The following is a 19,035-nucleotide window of genomic DNA, read 5'->3' as shown; positions in this document are numbered from 1 at the left end:
CAGAGTGCGGACACCCTAGCTCCTGTCCGGAATGACCACAACAAGACGGGGGGTGAAGATTGTTAGGGGGCTTTAGAGAAAACAAAAGGAAGTGTATTAACTACAAAGGATAGCTTTTAAGTGATGATAAGGGATAGCAAACAGATCAAAGCAGTTTACTGAGCAAATAAAACAAACACACAAAGTAAGCTTAATACTCTAAAGAAATGGGTTACAAGTTTGTTGGAGTTGGTCCTGCTTTGGGCATGGTTTCAACTAGATGACCTCCTGAGGTCTCTTCCAACACTAATCTTCTATGATTCTATGAAGTAGTAATTTCTCACCTTGAATGTTGTTTTAGGCAGATTGCAGAAGTTCTTAAGAGAAGCTGTTCTTGCTTACCCCTTAAAACTCCAAGTATTTCTTTCACAGGCCAGACACATTTTCCAGCGTGTGTTCAGTACACCCCCCCTCCCCATTCTTGTTTCTTAGATGTTTTCAGCAGTCATCCTCGGTAGGGATTCTGTGAAGAATCAACCTTGATTAACTCACTTCCCTGCCTTAAATAGGATTTACATATGGAGCAATCTGTTTTCCAGTGTGGTTCCCCTCCCCTCAGTGGAAAAATATTAGTAGTCAAAGATGGAGTCCAGTACCAGGTGATTTGATCACATGACCCTACAATATCAAAGCAGCCATGAGTCTAAGGATGTTTGAAGCATCCCAGGAAGCTTCTCAGGAACGTGGGATATTAGTACCTTCAAAGACCTATTGTTCTCCCTAATGGTTCATTGATTGTTCCCAGCTAACCAGCCAGACTGATTGCATTCTGTCTGGTGGGCATTCCCAAGGTGCAAACACTTTTGTAGTACAGATGTAGAGTCAATGTTCCTAACTTTAGATACAAAAATGATACATGCATACAAATAGAATAACCATGGTCAGTAAATCATAACCTTTCCAATGACATCTCACTAGACCCATCTTGCATAAAATCCATTATGCTTGTGACACAAGCATATCATAACATTACTATGAAAAATATGGGAAGCAGTGTCACAGGTCCAATCCCCTCCCTCCCCTGTGCCAGAACAGGTGCTCCTAGCTGGGCCAATTAAGAGGGCAGGACTGCACTTGGGGCTATGCAGCTCCAAGAGGGCACATCTACACTGCAGTGTTAACCTGGGTCTGTGAGACCTGAGCTTGTGGACTTGGTGCACACAGTACTGTAAACCATTCTCAGGCCTGGGAAGGGTTTGGGGTCTGGTGGGTTAGAGCAGGGAGGGTTGGAAGTTCAATCTCCTGGTTTTTATTCCTGTTTCTGGGAGGGGAGTGATTACATCTGAGGGGCCATGCACTGTTAGAGGGGTGTATTACACCCATCTGTAGCATGTCCTGGATCTCCCATTCTATAGCAGTTTTGGCGTGAGGAGACACCCGGTATGGTGGGGTTCTAATTGTGTGAGCATTACTTGTGTCAATGGAGTGGTATGCCCGTTCGGTCCATCCTGGAGTGGCTGAGAACATTGGCGCAAAGCTAGTGCACAGCTCCTTGATCTGCTGTTGTTGCAGACATCCAAGGGTCGTGGAGAGGTTCACCTCTTCCATGCCACCGTCACTTGTTCCTTCGTAATAGACACCTTCAGGACACTCCGCGTCATCTCCTCCCTGGGATGTAAACTGGAAAACCTTTAATTCTCTGGAATAAAAGGGCTTTAGAGAATTAACATGGTATACCTTAGGCTTTATGTTGGAGGTGGGGGAGGCTATGAGATAGTTAACAGCTCCTAGGTGCTCTTAGACCATGAATGGCCCTTCCCACGATGCTTCCATTGTATGGACCTGGAGCGCCTTTAAGATCATGACTTGGTCTCCTATTTTGAAGAACCGTTCTCTGCAATGTTTATCGTACCAGGCCTTTTGCTCTTCCTGAGCATCCTTTAGGTTTTCTTTAGCAAGGGCTAAAGAGTGTCGGAGGGTGCTTTGTAGGTTGCTTACAAAGTCTAGAATGTTAGTTCCTGGAGAAGGCGTAAACCCCTCCCATTGCTGCTTCACCAACTGTAATGGCCCCTTAACCTCGTGGCCATACACAAGTTCAAAGGGTGAAAACCCTAAACTGGGATGTGGGACAGCCCTGTAGGCAAAGAGCAACTGCTGCAACACTAGGTTCCAGTCACTGGAGTGCTCATTTACGAATTTATGTATCATGGCCCCCAAAGTTCCATTAAACCTCTCCACCAGGCCATTGGTTTGATGGTGGTAAGGGGTGGCAACCAAGTGATTCTCCCCATGAGCTTCCCACAGGTTTTTCATGGTTCCTGCCAGGAAATTAGTTCCCGAATCTGTAAGGATGTCGGAGGGCCAACCTACCCTGGCAAAAATGTCTGCTAATGCCTGGCACACACTTTTAGCCCTGGTGTTGCTTAAAGGTACTGCTTCTGGCCATCGGGTGGCAAAATCCATGAAAGTTAGTATGTATTGTTTTCCTCTGGGTGTCTTCTTTGGGAAAGGACCCACAATATTCACAGCTACTCACTGAAAAGGGAACCTTAATTATGGGGAGTGGCAGGAGAGGGACTTTGATCTGGTCTTGAGGTTTTCCCACTCGTTGGCACACCTCACAAGACCCGACATTATTAGAAACATCCTTGCCCATTCCCTCCCAGTGGAAGGACTTCCTCAACCGGTCTTTGGTTCTGTTCACCCCAGAATGGCCACTGGGATGATCATGGGCTAAGCTCAAGAGTTTTACCCGGTACTTAGTTGGAACTACCAACTGTCTTTGAGAATGCCAGTCTTCCTGGTGCCCACCAGAAAGAGTCTCCTTGTATAAAAGTCCTTGTTCTACAACAAACCGGGATCGGTTAGAAGAGCTGAGAGGCGCTGGGGTGCTTCATGCCACCGCCCAAGCTTTCTGAAGGCTGTCATCTGCTTCCTGCTCGGCCTGTAACTGTTCCCTTTATGCTAGAGACATCAGTTCCTCCTTGGATTGGGGACTTGGGCCTGGTCCCCCTGGAAGCGATGCAGGTGCTGGGGTTGTTTTCGTTGGCTGTGAACCGCTCTCAGCTGGTGCACAAGGTGGTATTTCAGGCTTTGGCTAGACCCAGCTTAGCCCTTTTGAGATCCAAGCGCTTCAGCTCTAACTTTGTATCCAAGCGTTTCGCCTCTGCCTCCAAGCGTTTTGTCTCCATTTTCTCTTCCGCTTCCAACTCCAAGTGTTTTAAGGCCATTTGTCTTTTATGTTCTTTCTGTCTCTCTTCAGCTTCCAATCTGGCTAAATCTCGTTTCTTTTGGACATCACTTTTCATCATCCTAGTCTCCCTGCGCTTTGCCTAGTCTAACCCGAGAGCTAGAAAGAAAAAAAAAAAAAACAGCTTGTGAATTTCCTTGCAGCGCTTAACGACTCTGCCTCCAGGCAAAGAAAAAAAAAAAACTCCAGCTGCTCTCAGCTAAAATAAAACAAAACCAAAAAAAAATGTTCTTTTAATATTACGAGGTCTGTGCTTCTGGTTCAAAATGATCCCACCTCTACCTCCATGGCAGGGTTTCTTCCCCACTCTGAACTCTGGGGTACAGATGTGGGGACCCACATGAAAGACCACCTAAGCTTATTTCTACCAGCTTAGGTTAAAAACTTCCCCAAGGCACAAATCCTTCCTTGTCCTTGGATGAGTACTGCTGCCACCACCAAGTGAGTTAGACAAAGATTCAAGGAAAAGGACCACTTGGAATTCCTGTTCCCCCCAAATCCCCCCAAACCCCTTCATCCCCTTTCCTGGGGAGGCTTGAGAATAATATACCAACCAAATAGGTAAACAAGGTGAGCACAGAGAGAGAGGACACTAAAAACCAATCAGGTTCTTAAAAACAGAACTTGATTATAAAGAAAAAAAGTAAAAGATGCACGTTTGTAAAATCAGGATGGAAGGTAATTTTACAGGGTAATAAGGTTTAACACACAGAGGGGGAGGGATAGTTCAGAGGTTTGAGCATTGGCCTGCTAAACTGAGGGTTGTAAATTCAATCCTTGAGGGGGCCACTTAGGGATCTGGGGCAAAATCAGTACTTGGTCCTGCTAGTGAAGGCAGGGGGCTGGACTTTATGATCTTTCAGGGTCCCTTCTAATTCTATGAGATAGGTATATCTCCATATATTATTATTCCCCCTCTAGGCAAAACTTAAAAGTTACAAAAAACAGGAATAAACCTCCCTCTTAGAATAGGGAAAAATTACAAGCTAAAACAAAAGATAATCTGACATATTTTCTTGCTATTACTTACAATTTGTAATCTTAGATGCTTATTTCAGGTATGGCTTTCCCACAGATTTGAAAGTATCTTCTTCCCTTATTGGTCCTTAGCTCTTTACAGGTAAAGGAGGGATTTTATGCTACCCTTAGCTGTATGTTTATGACAGCTCCCCTCTTCCAGACCAGAATTAAGATGTTAAATAGATCAGGCACTTTTAGGGGCAGAGGGATATCTCTCACAGGGTTTGTGCAGCACCCGGGACCCTGGATCTTGATTGGGCTTCATGCTGCGCCCAGCAATATGCTACAGGCAGCCGCGCTCTGTGTTTGGACTCTAATACAAGTTCTGGGGCTGGTTTGCTTGTGTGTTATTCCCCATCAGAAATCAGGACGTGGGGCTGCGGGTTGAGCCAGGTTCCCTGGAGAGAAGCCAAGCTGGAGCAGGGCTAGGAACAAGCAGGTGCCATCCAGCTGCCAAGCTCAGGGCCAGCGCTTCCATTTAAGCAACCTAGGCGGTTGCCTAGGTCACCAGGAATTGGGGGGGCGGCACAGCCTCCCCTAAGTGGCCCTCCATACAATTTTGGAAGTCTGATGCAGCTGTCAGGCCAAAAAGTTTTCCCACCCTGGCTTAGAGCATCTCCCCAGATACGCAACAGGAGTGCAGTTGTGCTGATGTCAATTTCTAGTGCAGACCTGCCCCTAATCTCCCACTGTCTGTGATGTTCAGGATTCTTGGTTGCGGTCGAGATCCAGGCTCGTTGGCTGGGAACAGCAGCGCTGGAACTGGGCTGTTTGCTCGCTGCTTTCAAAGACAAACAGGAAAAAAACCCCTGCCAGTTGCTTTCACTTTCCAGATTATTCACCCTGCTCGGCGTCAGTGGGAGAGACAGGAGAGAGATGGGAAACCGAACACAAATCACTCCGGTTCTGTAAGCTCTTTGCTGAGTGGGCGCACCTGGGGCTCCCGGGAGAGAAGCCGGTAAGTGGCCTTTCTTGGCTTTGGGTCTCGTTGTGTCGGGGGCTGGTTGTTGGAAGGCCAAAGAGGCACTATAGCTGCTGTTGACTAGCAGCCATTTTAGGTGTCCTGAACGCCACATACCGATGAATAATGGCACAGAGCTGGGCTCTGCTATCAACGCTCCACACGGGCCATCGAGTTAGCCAGGGTGAGGCCACTCTTCGCAGGACCCCGGGCAGCATGTGGCTATGGGGGAGGCTCTCCGGTCTGACCAGGAAGACACGTTCTCTGGGAGAGGCACAAGCCCTCAGTTCCCAGCACAGAAACACCCCTCCCCCATTTTCTATTTGTAATAGAAAACAATCCCCTTTCTCTAGACCAGTGGTTCTCAACCGGGGTACACGTCCCCTGGGGTCTCGCAGGGGTACATCAACTCAGTTAGATATTTGCCTAGGTTTACAACAGGCCACATAAAAAGCACTAGCGAAGTCAGTGCAAACTGAAATTTCATACGACTTGTTTACATTGCTCTATAGCCTGTCCACTGAAATGCAAGTACAATATTTATATCCCAATCGATTTATGTTATAATTATATGGGAACAATGAGAAAGGAAACACTTTGGCAGGAGTAGTGCGTCTGTGACACTTGTATTTTTATGTCTCATTTTGTGAGGAAGTCGTTTTCAAGTGAGGTGAACCTTGGGGGTACGCAAGACAAATCAGACTCCTGCAAAGGGGAACAACAGTAGTCTGGGAAGGTTGAGAGCCGCTGCTCTAGAGGGGCTGGGGCTTCATTTCGGCTTCCCCTGGGATGTCAGAGAATTGGATTCCTGCTATGGAATTGCATTCAATGTAATTTACACCCAGGGAAAGGGGTGTGAGCATTAGTGAGAAACCAGGTCTGCATTTGTTAAAGGCATTTCCACAGCACCCTGCCAAATACGTCTGCAATCACTTTGCTTTCCTGGCTATTAAATGACATAGGAGATGAGAGATCGGAACCAGCCCGGCGTTATGCCTGAGCGCTACTGGGGTGAGCGAGAGGAGAATCGCGCCCGGCGCCTTCATTCCTGACGTTCAGCGGCTCGCCTGGGGCAGGAGCCAGCCCTTCAGAGACCGTCCCGCCTTCGCTTGCAGACGCAGGCTGCTCCGCACCATGACGAGAGTCGGTCTCGTTTGCTCACTTCACTCGATTGTGCTGTGGACTCTCTGCTGTAAGTATTCCAGCTCTGCTCGCCTTTGGTGATAACGACTTCAGTGCCCCGGAGCCCCGTCACAACCCAGGCCCCCACTTTGCTTGGTGCTGTCCATTCTGATTGCTGTTTATTAGGTGTATCACGGTAACACACAAGAACCCCAGGCCTGGCCAAGGCCCACTGGGCTCAGTGCTGTGCGTTATTACAGCAACTCCTCACGGAACGGCGTCCCGGTTAACGATGTTTCGTGGTTACGTCGCTGATCAGTTAGGGAACAGGCTCGTTTAAAGTTGGGCAGTGCTCCCTTCTAACGTCATTTGGCAGCCGCCTGCTTTGTCCCCTGCTTGCAGGAAGAGCAGCCCACTGGAGCTAGTGGAGGGGGGGGCTTGGAGCCAGGGTTGACCAGTAGCCCCCATCAGCTCCCCTGAGTTCCCCGTGCGGCAGCTGCCCAGCAGGCTATCGACTGCCGGCAGTTCAGGTGTCCCTCCCCCCACGGCCATGTGCTGCTCCTGCCCTCTGCCTTGGAGCTGCTCCCAGAGACTCCTGCTTGCTGTGCGGGGTGGAGGGGAAAAAAGGGGGCTGATGTCAGGGTGTTCCCCTCCCCCCACTCTTGCCCCCCGCTTACCCCATCTCCACAGAGTGAGCGGGTGGACACGACAGGGCACAGGACGGAGGGAGCATGCTGGCAGCAGCTGCTGTCTCAACTTGCTGATCTGCTTAAAAAGGCAATGGACTTAGAGTGGGGTCAGCGTACTTAAAGGGGCAATGTGTGTGTCTCTCTCACACACACATAGTGTGTATCTCTGTCTCTCCCTCTCAAGCACACACACACACACTCCCACACACACACTCTCTCTCACACTCACTCACACATGCACCCCCCGGCACTTTGGAAAGGGGAGGGAGTCGTGCACTCCAGTGGGATAGCCTGGGTTCATCATCACATTCAGTTTCCGCAGGGAATGTTTGCAGCCACTGCCATGTGTCTGTTGTGTCTCCTACCTCCATTTGTGCTGCCTTGTAGAGTGTGAGGCTACATTAACAACGTGTTTACCCTTCAGGGCTCAGCCGAGTGCTAGTTCATCATTTAGCAGTAAGACATTCCCTGGGAAAAATCCCTCTGTCTTCCACCCTCTGACTCCACCACCTCAACCAAGCTTCACAATCATCATAGCTGTGAACAGTATTCAATTGTGTGTTTAAAACTTATAGTGTGCATATATATATAATGTCTTTTGTCTGGGGAAAAACATTTCCCTGGAACCTAACCCCCCCTATTTACATTAATTCTCATGGGGAAATTGGATTCACTTAACATTGTTTCATTTAAAGTTGCATTTTTCAGGAATATAACTACAATGTTAAGCAAGGAGTTACTGTGTTGCTACTTAGAACCCCAGTCACAGCCCAGGACCCCACTATGCTAGGCGCTGTGCATTATTATTATTATTTATTAAACGTATTACGGTAGCACCCAGGACCCCAAGTCACAGCCTAGGAACTCATTGTGCTAGGTGCTGTACATTACTATTGCTATTTATTAGGTGTATTACTGTAGCATTCAGGAGCCCCAGCCCTGGCCCGAGAACGCACTGTACCAGGCACCATATGGTATTACGGTAGTACCAAGGTTCCCATGTCTCAGACCAGAGCCCCATTGTGCTGGGTGCTGTTTAAGCACAGAGCAGTTTCCCAGACTGGCTCAAACCCATGGCTCATCCAGTCCGGTGCCCTGTCCTAACAGAGACTCGCACCAGATGTTTCAGAGGAAGGTGCAAGAAACCCACAGCTGTGGATGGTCTGCCCAAATCATGAGGTCTCATGCCAAACCTTTAGAACTCGAGATTGAACCGCACTCTTAAACCTGTCTCACTTCCAAAATGTATGTTAGCATTAACTACTCTAACTCTGGCTTTCCCTGTTATCCAGCTAACCACCCAATCCCAGTTTAGATCGTGTCAAGCTCCTGGGCTCAATGACATCATGTGGCAGGGAGTTCCACAAGCTCACTGTTCCTTGAAAAAGTACATCCTTTAATCAGTTTGGAACATGCCACCTTTTCATTTCTTTTTTCTCTGTTTATTTATTAGCAGAGCCAATAAATTGTTACAAAAGCATTCCTCTAACTAGCTTTATAACCCCCAAAATATGAGGTTTGGTGGACATACAAGATCTGGCCTTCAGAAAGCTGTAAAACTAGGACGGTGGCCAAACAGTAAGGTAGCAGTTTAACACGTCTTTGCTCCCTCCTTAGTATTCAAATGTCGGCCCAACTTACAGGCTGAGGGACTCTCTCCTGGCAGCAGTGACTCTGAAAAGGATTTGGAGTTCATGGTGGGTAATCAGCTGAACTTGAGCTCCCAGTGTGACTGTGTGATCAAAACAGCTAATGTGACCCTGGGCTGTATTAACAGGGGAATCTCGAGCAGGAGCAGGGAGATTATTTTCCCTCTAGATTTGGCCCTGCGACCACTGCTGAAATCCTGTGCCCAGTTCTGGTAACTAACAACTCAAGAAGGAGTTTGATAAATTGGGGAGCGCTCAGAGAAGAGCCACGAGAATGATTGAAGGGTTAGAAAACCTGCCTTGGAGTGAGAGACACAAGGAGCTCAATCTGTTTAGCTTAATAAAGGTGAAGGGGTGACTTGATTCACGTCTATAAGAACCTAGATGGGGAACAAATATTTGATCACAGGCTCATCAGTCTAGCCGGGAAAGGTCTAACACCATCCAATGGCGGGGAGTTGAAGCTAGACAAATTCAGACTGGAAATAAGGCATCAATGCATGTTTAGAATATGGTGGGTGGCTACATTTAAACGTCTGAAAACCAGGACATATAGAGTTACGGTAATTGCAGGATCATTGCATTGTAGGGCTGGGAGGGATCTCAAGAGGTCATCTAGTCCAGCCCCCTGCGCTGAGTCTGGACCAAGGAAACCTAGACCACGTCTTGGTGGCTTTGAGTGCTTTGGATTGCCAAATTGTCCTGGGGCTGTTGATGGGACCCACACACCTACTTCCTGCACCAGGCCTTGGCGTTCATTAGGGGAAAGGGGTATTTCTCCATGGCCTCGTACGACCCAGTTGAGCGCCGAGGCAGGTTTGCTCACCTTCGGGTGGAAAGGGGCGGGATGCTTGGATCTTTTGAAACACACCCCTGGTTTATGCCACGCAAGATGGAACTTTTGCTCCCAACCTCACCAGGGACGTTGCAGCTGCCGGCTGCCGTCCCAGGACAACAGGTAGGAGTTGAGGGTGTGCGTTACAGCACGAGCGGAAGGAGAGCGCTAAGTATAAGATCTCAGTATTATTATTATGAATTATTATTTCAATGTTTAGGGCGAGAAGGAGGGGGAAAGAGGTTGGAGGCTGAAGGGCTCTGACACTGATCTTTGCTTTCATTTAAGGCATTGCTGGAGAGGAGACAGCCATCACAGCTCAGTATGGGGAAGACGTCACCCTGACCTGCATCTTCCCGTCCAAATTTAAGATAAGCTTCCATCGACTGAGCATCACCTGGACAAAGGAAGGAGCCCAGGGCCAGGGTCTCCTGGTTCACAGATTCTATCTGAAGATGAACTGGCTGGAGGGACAGGAAGAGGCTTACAGGGGCCGAACGCAGCTATATCCACAGGAATTCCACCAGGGAAACGCATCCCTGAGACTCAGCGACGTTCACCTCCAGGATGAGGGATCCTACCTCTGCAACGTCACCTGTGAGCTGGGAAGCTGGTCCCAGAAGATTTCACTTATAGTGCTAAGTACGGTTCCTCTTCCTGTACCCCGGTCATAGCATCCGCGACAATCACTCCAGGCCTGGTGTATCATGTGATCACCCAGCAGGGCAGATGGGTGCCTCATTGCAAAGCCACAGTGTATCCACCTAAAACACCACACTCGTCTGGCCTTGACTTTGTCTGCTTTCTATACTACCTGTTACCTTCCAGGCAAGGGAAGGAGAACTCCCCTGCAGACCCGCACTTTCATACCCAGTGCGACTTAAAGCACCATTTAGCTATATGAATGTCCATGCAGGTTTTGTGTGGTGGGGAGAAATGGGTAACACTCAGTGCATCTCCTGCGACTCAAAGAGATTGTTTCAGGCTCTCGGCAGATACCGGCAGCCATTGGTTCGTGGTCTGCCTGTCTCTGCTAGATTAAGGAGCCCATTAGTACCTGGTATTTTCTCCCTGTGAAAATCCTTATACACGGTAATCATGCCACCTCTTCTTTTGGATAAGTTTCACAACCATAAAGGCTGGAGCGTGACATTTTCTTAAAATGAGCTTTTAGATTCTGGAGCTGAACAAGGCTGGCACCAGGGAAAGTCTAAGGGGCCATGAGCCAGTTCAGTCCAACCCCCATGGATGTGTTCTGTGTATGTAACTTCTACATTTCAGAAACAACGGGTGAAAATATTTGGGGGGAAAATGAGGATTTGATTGCAGGCACTTATCTCTCTTCCATTTCCATAGGATCCAGGCGTTTCTCAAAGTTTAATGTACTTCTCCTCACAGGGCCCGTTTGGTAGGACAGGGCTGTTACTGACACTGTACAAATGGGGAAACTGAGGTATGGGGCGATGTAGTGACTTGTCCAAGTTCACCCAGGGGTTTTGTGGTCGAGCAGGGAATTAAGTCAGGACTCTGGAGTCCCAGGCTTGGGCCCTACCCCCCTCTCCTCTCTGGATGTTTGTTTCCCTTTCAGGTGACAGTGAAATGGAAAGTCCCATCATCGTTCAGCAAGGGGAGGACGTCATCCTGAATTGCTCCTTCCAACCCAAGTTAAACCACCAGCCACTGAACATCACCTGGAAGAAGGAAGAAGAGGAGGGACCACATCTCCTGGTTCACAGCTACTGCTCTGAGCCGGACCCACTGGAAACACAGGATGAGACTTACCGGGGCCGGACCCAGCTGTATCCGGAGAGATTCCGCGAGGGAAACGCGTCCCTGAGACTCAAGAACATCCAGCTTGCGGACGACGGGGTCTACACCTGCCACGTCAAGCCCCAACTGGGCAGGTTTTCCGTGCGGATGAGAGTGGCCGTGGAGAAGGGTAGGGCTCCTCTCACAGGGCACCACACAAGTCCCAGGGTCCGGGCAGCTGGGCTGCTAGGAACTGCTCCACGCGGCGGGGAGTGGAGCTCTGTGCAGGAGAGCGGGGGGTCTAGGTGATAACCAGGGAGGAGGGAGGTGAGGTTTGGTGATGTCAAATGGGAAGGGGAGTGGGGCCTGTGGAAGGGTGGGTGTCCACAACATGCTCTCTCTAGGAAGCTGAGTTCCACGCTACAGAAATGCCTGAGAACCGCTGGGCTGGAGTCTGTGGGACATTTCTAACCCCCTCCCCACGTGCCCCTAGGGAATATCCCGTCTCTCATGCTGCACCCCGTTGGGTTTATTTTGTGTTTTCCAGATGCTGAGCTTCTCCAGAGCCCATCAACATGGTGCAGTCTGTGGTGGATTGATCTGGGGGTGTTACTGGTGATATTAGCATTTGCTTTCCTTCGAATGTATAATCCTTCCTGGCGGAAACTGTGGCTGGACAAAAAGTCACCTCGAAGTGAGTCCCAGCAGACTGTGTCCGACCATAAAAAGGATGAAGAGGTGAACAAACATCTGCTCCGGGCATCCCCGTCAACCTCCATAGACCTAGAAGTGGCCAATCCCACCTACAGTCCACCTGCGAATTCCTCCCCGGTATGGCTCCACACATTTTGCTTCCCTTCTTCATTTACGTGTGTGTCTGAGATCATTAGATTTGAGGGGAAGAGGCTGGGTCACTAGGTCTTTCTCTTTGGATTTTACACGGCCGTGCTGCCCATTTGAAATGATTCATTTGTCAGGCAAACGTGGAAAGGGAAAAGAGATCAGGATTGCGGTTTTGAAAACTGTCATGTTTTCTTTCTTTTGTCACATCTCAAAGCCTCTTGGTGCAGAGACTTCACCTTTGCTTTATTTAAGGGCTTGTTTACACACAAAAATTAATCCAGAATAAGATAAAGTGTGAATTTAAAGCAGAGTAACTATTCCGGAATAACTCCATAAGGGGATTTTCTTATTCCAGAATGAGCGTGCCTTTTTCTTTTGTCCAAAGTGGATTAAGGGTTTGCCTTCCTAGGCATTATTCCTGACTAACCGTTCCTGATTGACTCCCTGCATGGACACTCTTGTTCTTCATAAAGTGTGCTTTATTTGGAACTAGCTTAATCCACTTCCACAGCATCCATGCAGGGAGTTAATCCGGACTAGCTAGTCTGCTTTAAATTCATATTCTCCCTCATTTTGGATTAACTGTCATATGTAGTCAAGCTAATGGCTATTCTAAATTATGCCATCTGCAGCAGTCCCAGAGGGACAGCTCCAGCAGCTAAGGTTCGGGTTGAGTCCCGTGCACTTGAGTCCTCGATTTCTTCTAACCTCCAGTTTACCTCTTCCCAGAGCACCAGGCAGATGTCAGTGGCATAGAGCCTGTTAGCCCAGTTTTACACAACCCTTGTACCAGAAGCCAGCTCACTCCCAACCACCAGTGACCTTTTTAGGGCAGATTTCCAGTCAGAACAGGAGTTGAGGATCTGGCCCTGAAAGTTCTCATCACAGGTGCCCCAGCTCACAAAGGGGGGCACAATTTTCCTACTGCACTTGCAAACTGCTCTGTACACTGATTTTGCAAACTGTGTAACCAGCTCACAGACACTTGACTCAGAAAGTTTCTGCTTATACTTAACTCACACTTACTGAAGCCAGAAATATCAAACCTAACTTGTTTGGTAGATCTCGTGGTGCTCTAAAGATCAAGCCAATTCTGAAGACAATTGCACCAGTTGTTTGAAAGTTGGGAAGGTGTAACTTTGGAATGTCTTCTCCAAAACTGCCCTGGGTCCCCAAAACAGGCAGAGATGTTCAGATTTCAGTTGTGCGTCTGGAATGCATGCTCAGAAAGGATCCTCTGCAAATGCATCTCACACCTTCCTTGCAGAAAGGGGGCTGCACACATGCCTTTATGCTAGACTAGTGGTACCACTTCTCACGGGTCCTGGTGAGGGATCTTTGACAGTCTGACATCTATTGGGGTGGGGGAAGAAGAATGACAAGGTGTCCTCAGTCCCTTCCCACCAGCGATTTGTTCAATTTAACTGCAGCATGTTGCAAATATACTTTCGGCCTTCTGTGATTCTCCTGTAAGCCTATTACATTATAAATGTTGCCTTTGAGAATACACAATCAATATTTGGTCTGGGTTTTTGTGTTTTCAGGGGCAGACTGCCAAAGACATGGGAGAACCAAGGGCTGCTCCTGGAGTTCAAATAGTACCTACAATGATTTCTATAATGCAGCAGTGGGCTTTGGAATACACCAGGTTAAATATCGCCATTATGGGAGAGCGAGGCTGTGGGAAATCGTCCTTCATTAACGCCATGCGGGGGCTGTGTGATGAAGATGAAGGTGCTGCCCCAGTCGGGGAGGAAGAAACGATGATGGAGCCCAAAGCTTATCGGCATCCCAAACACCCAAGGGTGACTTTCTGGAAACTGCCAATAGATTTTCAGCCATGTCTCCAGACAGTGAAATTTGTCTGCTACAACTTCTTCGTCATAATGGGTTTAGAAGAATTTACACCCAAGCATGTTGAGTTGGCCCAGGAGATCCGGAAGGCAGGGAAGATGTGCTACTTTGTGCGCTCCAAGGTGGATTTAGATTTGGATGATGCCAGACGTAGCCGGCCCTCCATTTATGACGAGGAGAAAATATTGAAGGACATCCGTAACCACTCCATCAGATGCCTGGAAGAGGGAGGGATGATCAATCCTGAAGTTTTCCTCCTCTCCGCATTTGAATTAGAGAAGTACGATTTTCCCCTCCTGTGAGAGAGCATGGAGAAAGCGCTTCCGGGTGACAAGAAAAGGGCTTTGATACTGGCCCTGCCCAACACCTCTTTGCAAATCTTGCAAAACAAAAAGGAAGCCCTACAGAAGCAGATCTGGAAAATAGCCCTTGCGTCCTCTCTAATCACGGTTATTCACATACCCGGTGTCTCCACCATTCTTGATGTAACCATCCTGATGATATGCATGAGATATTATTGCCGAGTCTTTGGCCTGGATGATGTCTCCTTCATGGCTCTCGCGAGGCAGTTTGGCAAACCAATGGAAGAGCTGAAGGACGTTATGGAGCCCCTGCTGGCCGTTATGAAGCCCCTGCTGGCCAAGGAAATTAGCATTAACATGGTCTTGCAGCTCCTGTCCTCGGTTGGGTGTGGCATATTGATAGTAGCAGATTTATTTCTGAGGCCTTTACGGGTGCTAGGATTCATGGTGTCTGGAGGAGTTGTAGGGGTAGGATTCTTGGTGGCTGGTGGAATTTCACTGGCTACCACGTATATCCTGCTGAAAACCTTTCTCAACGGTGCTGCTGAAGATGCCCAAAGAATCCTACAGAAGCTAAGTCCACAAAAACAGGGAAAGCCAAAGAAGCAAAAGAGACGACGCAAACGAGGAAGGATTTCCAGGACTGGCTTCTAAATGTTCAGGGCACACGCTTCACGAGCACTATGTGCTTATTCTGCTGTTCTTGTCCCTGTTCTGATCCTTCCTTTTGAAGCTCCCCTGGTGTAATCCTCCAGCGCGTAACTCCGCCAGCTTCCACTTGACACGGGAACTGGGCTGAGGTTGTCAAGAACCAGCATCATAAACCCGGGTCAACAGATGAATAGTGAAATGATTGAATGTAGGTGTGTGGGAAAGTCTGGCTCACAGTCTGAGTCCTTTCGGGTATTCCCAGCCCAGACAGCTGGCCCTGTTCTACTTTCCTGCTCAGAGTTCTTTCTTTCTTATATTGTTTCTTTTCCTGTTATCTACATTACAGCAACACTTACTAGAGACCCCAGCTGGGATCAGGGCCCCGTCATGCCAGGCACTGCCCAGACACAGCCAGAGACAGTCCCTGCCCCTAAGAGTTTACAAAGAGACAAAAGGTGGGAGGGGAAATGGAGGCACAGAATGAGACCCCAAGCAGGCCAGAAACACACCCTGTGTCTCCTGACTCCAAGGCTAGTGGGCTAAAAAAACGCACGCCTCACTTCCTGTCTCAGTCTTCCAGCTCCGCTTCCTTGTTTGCCACTCAGCAGCAGGCCCCTTGCAACCTGGGACAGAGTGTTCCCGCGAGGCTGGGCTGCAGAGGTCCTAGGGTGACCAGATGTCCCGAATTTATAGGGACAGTCCCAATTTTGGGGGCTTTTTCTCATATAGGCTCCTATTTCCCCCCCCCTCCTGTCCCGAGTTTTTACACTTGCTGTCTGGTCACCCTAAGAGGTCCTGGCATCTCAGCTCAGTGGCAGCACTACAGGACAAGAGAAATCTGGGCCTGTCAGCTGAGCCTTCTATGTGGTCTGCTATTGGGGATACTGCTGCTTTCCCTGCAGCCCTAGGGACGCATTTGCACGGGGGGCGGAGCCAGGGGTATGCAAATTTCTGCATCCTCCTGTTCTCCTCCGTCCCAAGTCCCCTCTCACCCCTCTTCTCTCTCCCCCACCCCCCCGGACTCAGGGGTGCTATTAAATGGCAGAATGAACGGCCACCGTGCGGTACTGCCATTCACTGCATAATTAGAGAGTCGGGAAAACATGGGAACGTTTTAAGTGTAATTTAAGCAATATTTGTGGTGGTGGCAGCTCATGCTCCTTTCTTCACAGTGGGGACAGATTCCTAGGCATAGAAAGTCTCTTTAAAAGTAGCCACAAACTGACCCTAATCTATTTATGTATTTCCGTTTTGCACCCACTTTGCCACAAGGCATGACTGACTAGGTGGATAATAATGACAACACTGATTTAGGACACTACAAATCAAAGAATTTTAAAAATTTCGTGTAGTTGGTAACCACTTATGGGCTTTACTTTCTGCAGTTCTCTAAGTGCATGCAATGAAACCAAATCAGTTCTACAACTTCTAATTCATTTCACTTTCAATGTGCGAGTGCTCCAATGTTTGGGTTTCAAACCCTGCACAGGAATTTTGGTCTAAGAACTATTTTCAATCAGATACGTAGCCTTTTAAAAAAGGTTTGGGAACCCTTTTTGTAGTCTAGGGCAGTGGTTCCCAAACTCATTCCACCGCTTGTTCAGGGAAAGCCCCTGGCGGGCTGGGCCGGTTTGTTTACCTGCCATGTCCGCAGGTTCGGCCGATCGCGCCTAACACTGGCTGTGGTTCGCTGCTCCAGGCCAATGGCAGCTGCAGAAAGCAGTGGCTAGTACGTCCCTCAGCCCGCGCCGCTTCCAGCAGCTCCCATTGGCCTGGAGCAGCGAACCGCGGCCAGTGGGAGCCGCGATCGGCCGAAACTGCGGATGCGGCAGGTAAACAAACCGGCCCAGCCCACTAGGGGCTTTTCCTGCACAAGCAGCGGAACGAGTTTGAGAACCACTGATCTAGGGTTTTATAACAGGTTTTTTTATATAAATAATAGGTGCTGGAACTAGGGGTACAGCACCCCCTGGGCCCACAGAGGTAAAAGGCCCCATGCCTCATTTCCTGCACCTCTTAAGCCAGCCAGTTCCTGCCCTGGGGCCATTCCATACCCCTAATAATTTTTGTTGCCCTTTTTTGAATCTTTTTTGAACCTACAGGTTCATCAGAGCTGTTAGCACAGAACAGGAATCCCCGGGAATAGGTCAAGTCCTCCCAATCCTTCCCAGGAAGCACTGGGGCTCTTGGGAGGAGGTGGAACCAGAGTAAATTTGCCTAATAACCCCCACTCCGATTTTCTTATATCCCAGGGGTGCTGTGGTTCCCCTCCTTCATGGAATGAGATACAATCCCTGACTTGTAATGGCACATAAAACAGTATGATCTCCCACAGACACTGCAGGAAATTGCTGGATCCATCACATGGACACGCCAGGAGCTACACAGGGCCCAGGACGTGGCCAGATGTCACAGGAGGCATCAGTGTCTGGGCCTGGCTGCTCCCATCCAACTGTGGGAGGCGACTGGTGAGTAACGGGTACGAGTGTCTGTCCCACCAGGTCCCAGGAGCACCCGGAGCTGGTGCCTGTCTTCTGGCTGTGTGTGCGCAGCAGGATCGCCGGATGGACGCTCACCCAGGGAGGTAACGGGCAGGATGGCTGCTAAGAAAACAGTCTTCTGCAGTCCAGTCTCTGTTACAAGCAAATAGACATTGGCGGGTTTCCAAGCCAGTCCCAGTTAGGCTTTGGCTACACTTGCAGCTGTACAGCGCTGTGAGGTAAACCTGTCTTTGTACAGCTGAGTAGGGAAAGCGCTGCAGTCTGTCCACACTGACAGCGCAGTGGCGTGGCCGCACTTGCAACATTTGCAGCTGTGTTGGGAGCGGTGCATTATGGGCAGCTATCCCAGCATTCATGTGGCTGCAACGTGCTTTTCAAAACGGGGGGGGGGGGGGTGGATTGTGACAGGGAGTGAGGGGGGAGAGAGAGTGCTTTTTGGAGCATGTCAGCTCTCTATTTTGCAAGTTCCGAACTCCCGGCCCCCTCCTCATTCATTTACTCACTCAAAGCCAACTGCAAACTGTTTGCTTTTCTCTGTGGTACAAGCTTTGAAACCGTCACTTCCGCATTCCTGCAGCCGGTCACAATGGAGAGGATTGGCCACTAGACAAGGTGATCAGTACAGCGCTGCAAGCGTTTACACTCACACCTGTGAGTCGTAGCCACTCCGCTGTAGCTGTGATTCCTCTCGGAGATGTGGAGTACCTGCAGCGGTGTACCCGGGGAGATATAGCGCTGCAAGTGCCCTGCCAGTGTGGACGGGGAGTGAATTACAGCGCTGGGGGAGGCTTTACAGCGCTGTGACTTGCAAGTGTAGCCAAGGCCTTAGTGTTTCTCATCTCGGCTCCTCCATAAGCTCCACCCAGACTTGCACCCGACTGAGCTGTCCAGCACTCACAACATGCAGTTCTGGCCACAGCTCCTGGATCTTTTCCACAGCCAGGGGTGGCAGAGCCTTCCCAAAAGTGAGGGGGGAAGGGGCCCCACCCCCTCCGTGACCCCACCCCCTCCGTGGCCCCACCACTGCCCCTCCTTTTCCCCCAAGGCTCCATCCCCAGCCAAGCTGGAGTCAGCTAGGGAGCCTAGGCCACTACACTTCCCGGGCTGTATGTGGGGGGAGGGCAAGAGAAGCCCCCCCCCCAGACCTCTCGCCCAGGGCAGGTAGAGGGTCCATGACTCCCCACAGCTGCCCGCACGGCTCTCCCCGACCCAGTTCTCACCAGGGGGCAGAGGCCAATGGAGGGGCAGGGGCGGGGCCAATGTCAAAAAGTGGATGAGTCATGGCCCCCCTCTTCCAGCACCCCGACCCAGTTCCCTGCTGCCGGGCAGCCACTCCCTCCAAGTAAAGCCCAGACAGCAGTCATGGTTCAGAGCCTTTCCCCAGCGTGTTTGTTTGGGGGGGGGGGTGATGGAAATTGTAGTCTCTGCTTGGCAGATCCATCCTTAAAGGGCCAGCTAGTCTGGGACAGTGAGAGATGATGCCAAGTGTGCAGGAGAGGGCAGCAAAGTTTGGTTTAAAACCGGAGCTGAGCTAAAAGATCTTTGCTAGCTTGCAACGTCTGTGAAATGATAGGCAGGAATCCAGAGCTAGACAGCCATTGATTCCCCGCTCCTGGAGTTGCTGTGCAAT

The 19,035-nt window shown here is 49.6% G+C and overlaps 1 protein-coding gene across 1 annotated transcript; it reads left to right on the top strand.

The window, feature by feature from the left end:
* Nucleotides 1-4,885: 4,885 nt before the first annotated feature.
* Nucleotides 4,886-16,504, top strand: LOC117869575. Its single transcript, XM_034756536.1, is given in 6 exon segments — nt 4,886-5,207; nt 6,173-6,402; nt 9,794-10,147; nt 11,094-11,444; nt 11,802-12,085; nt 13,642-16,504. Coding segments are annotated over 5 exon segments (2,313 nt in total). The 5' UTR covers nt 4,886-5,207; nt 6,173-6,344; the 3' UTR covers nt 14,908-16,504.
* The last annotated feature ends 2,531 nt before the right edge of the window (nt 16,505-19,035 follow it).

Source organism: Trachemys scripta, chromosome 24, assembly GCF_013100865.1.
Source record: "Trachemys scripta elegans isolate TJP31775 chromosome 24, CAS_Tse_1.0, whole genome shotgun sequence".
In the NCBI taxonomy this organism is placed as follows: domain Eukaryota; kingdom Metazoa; phylum Chordata; order Testudines; family Emydidae; genus Trachemys; species Trachemys scripta.
Note: the sequence above shows the minus strand (reverse complement) of the source record. Positions and strands in the feature narration are given on the sequence as shown.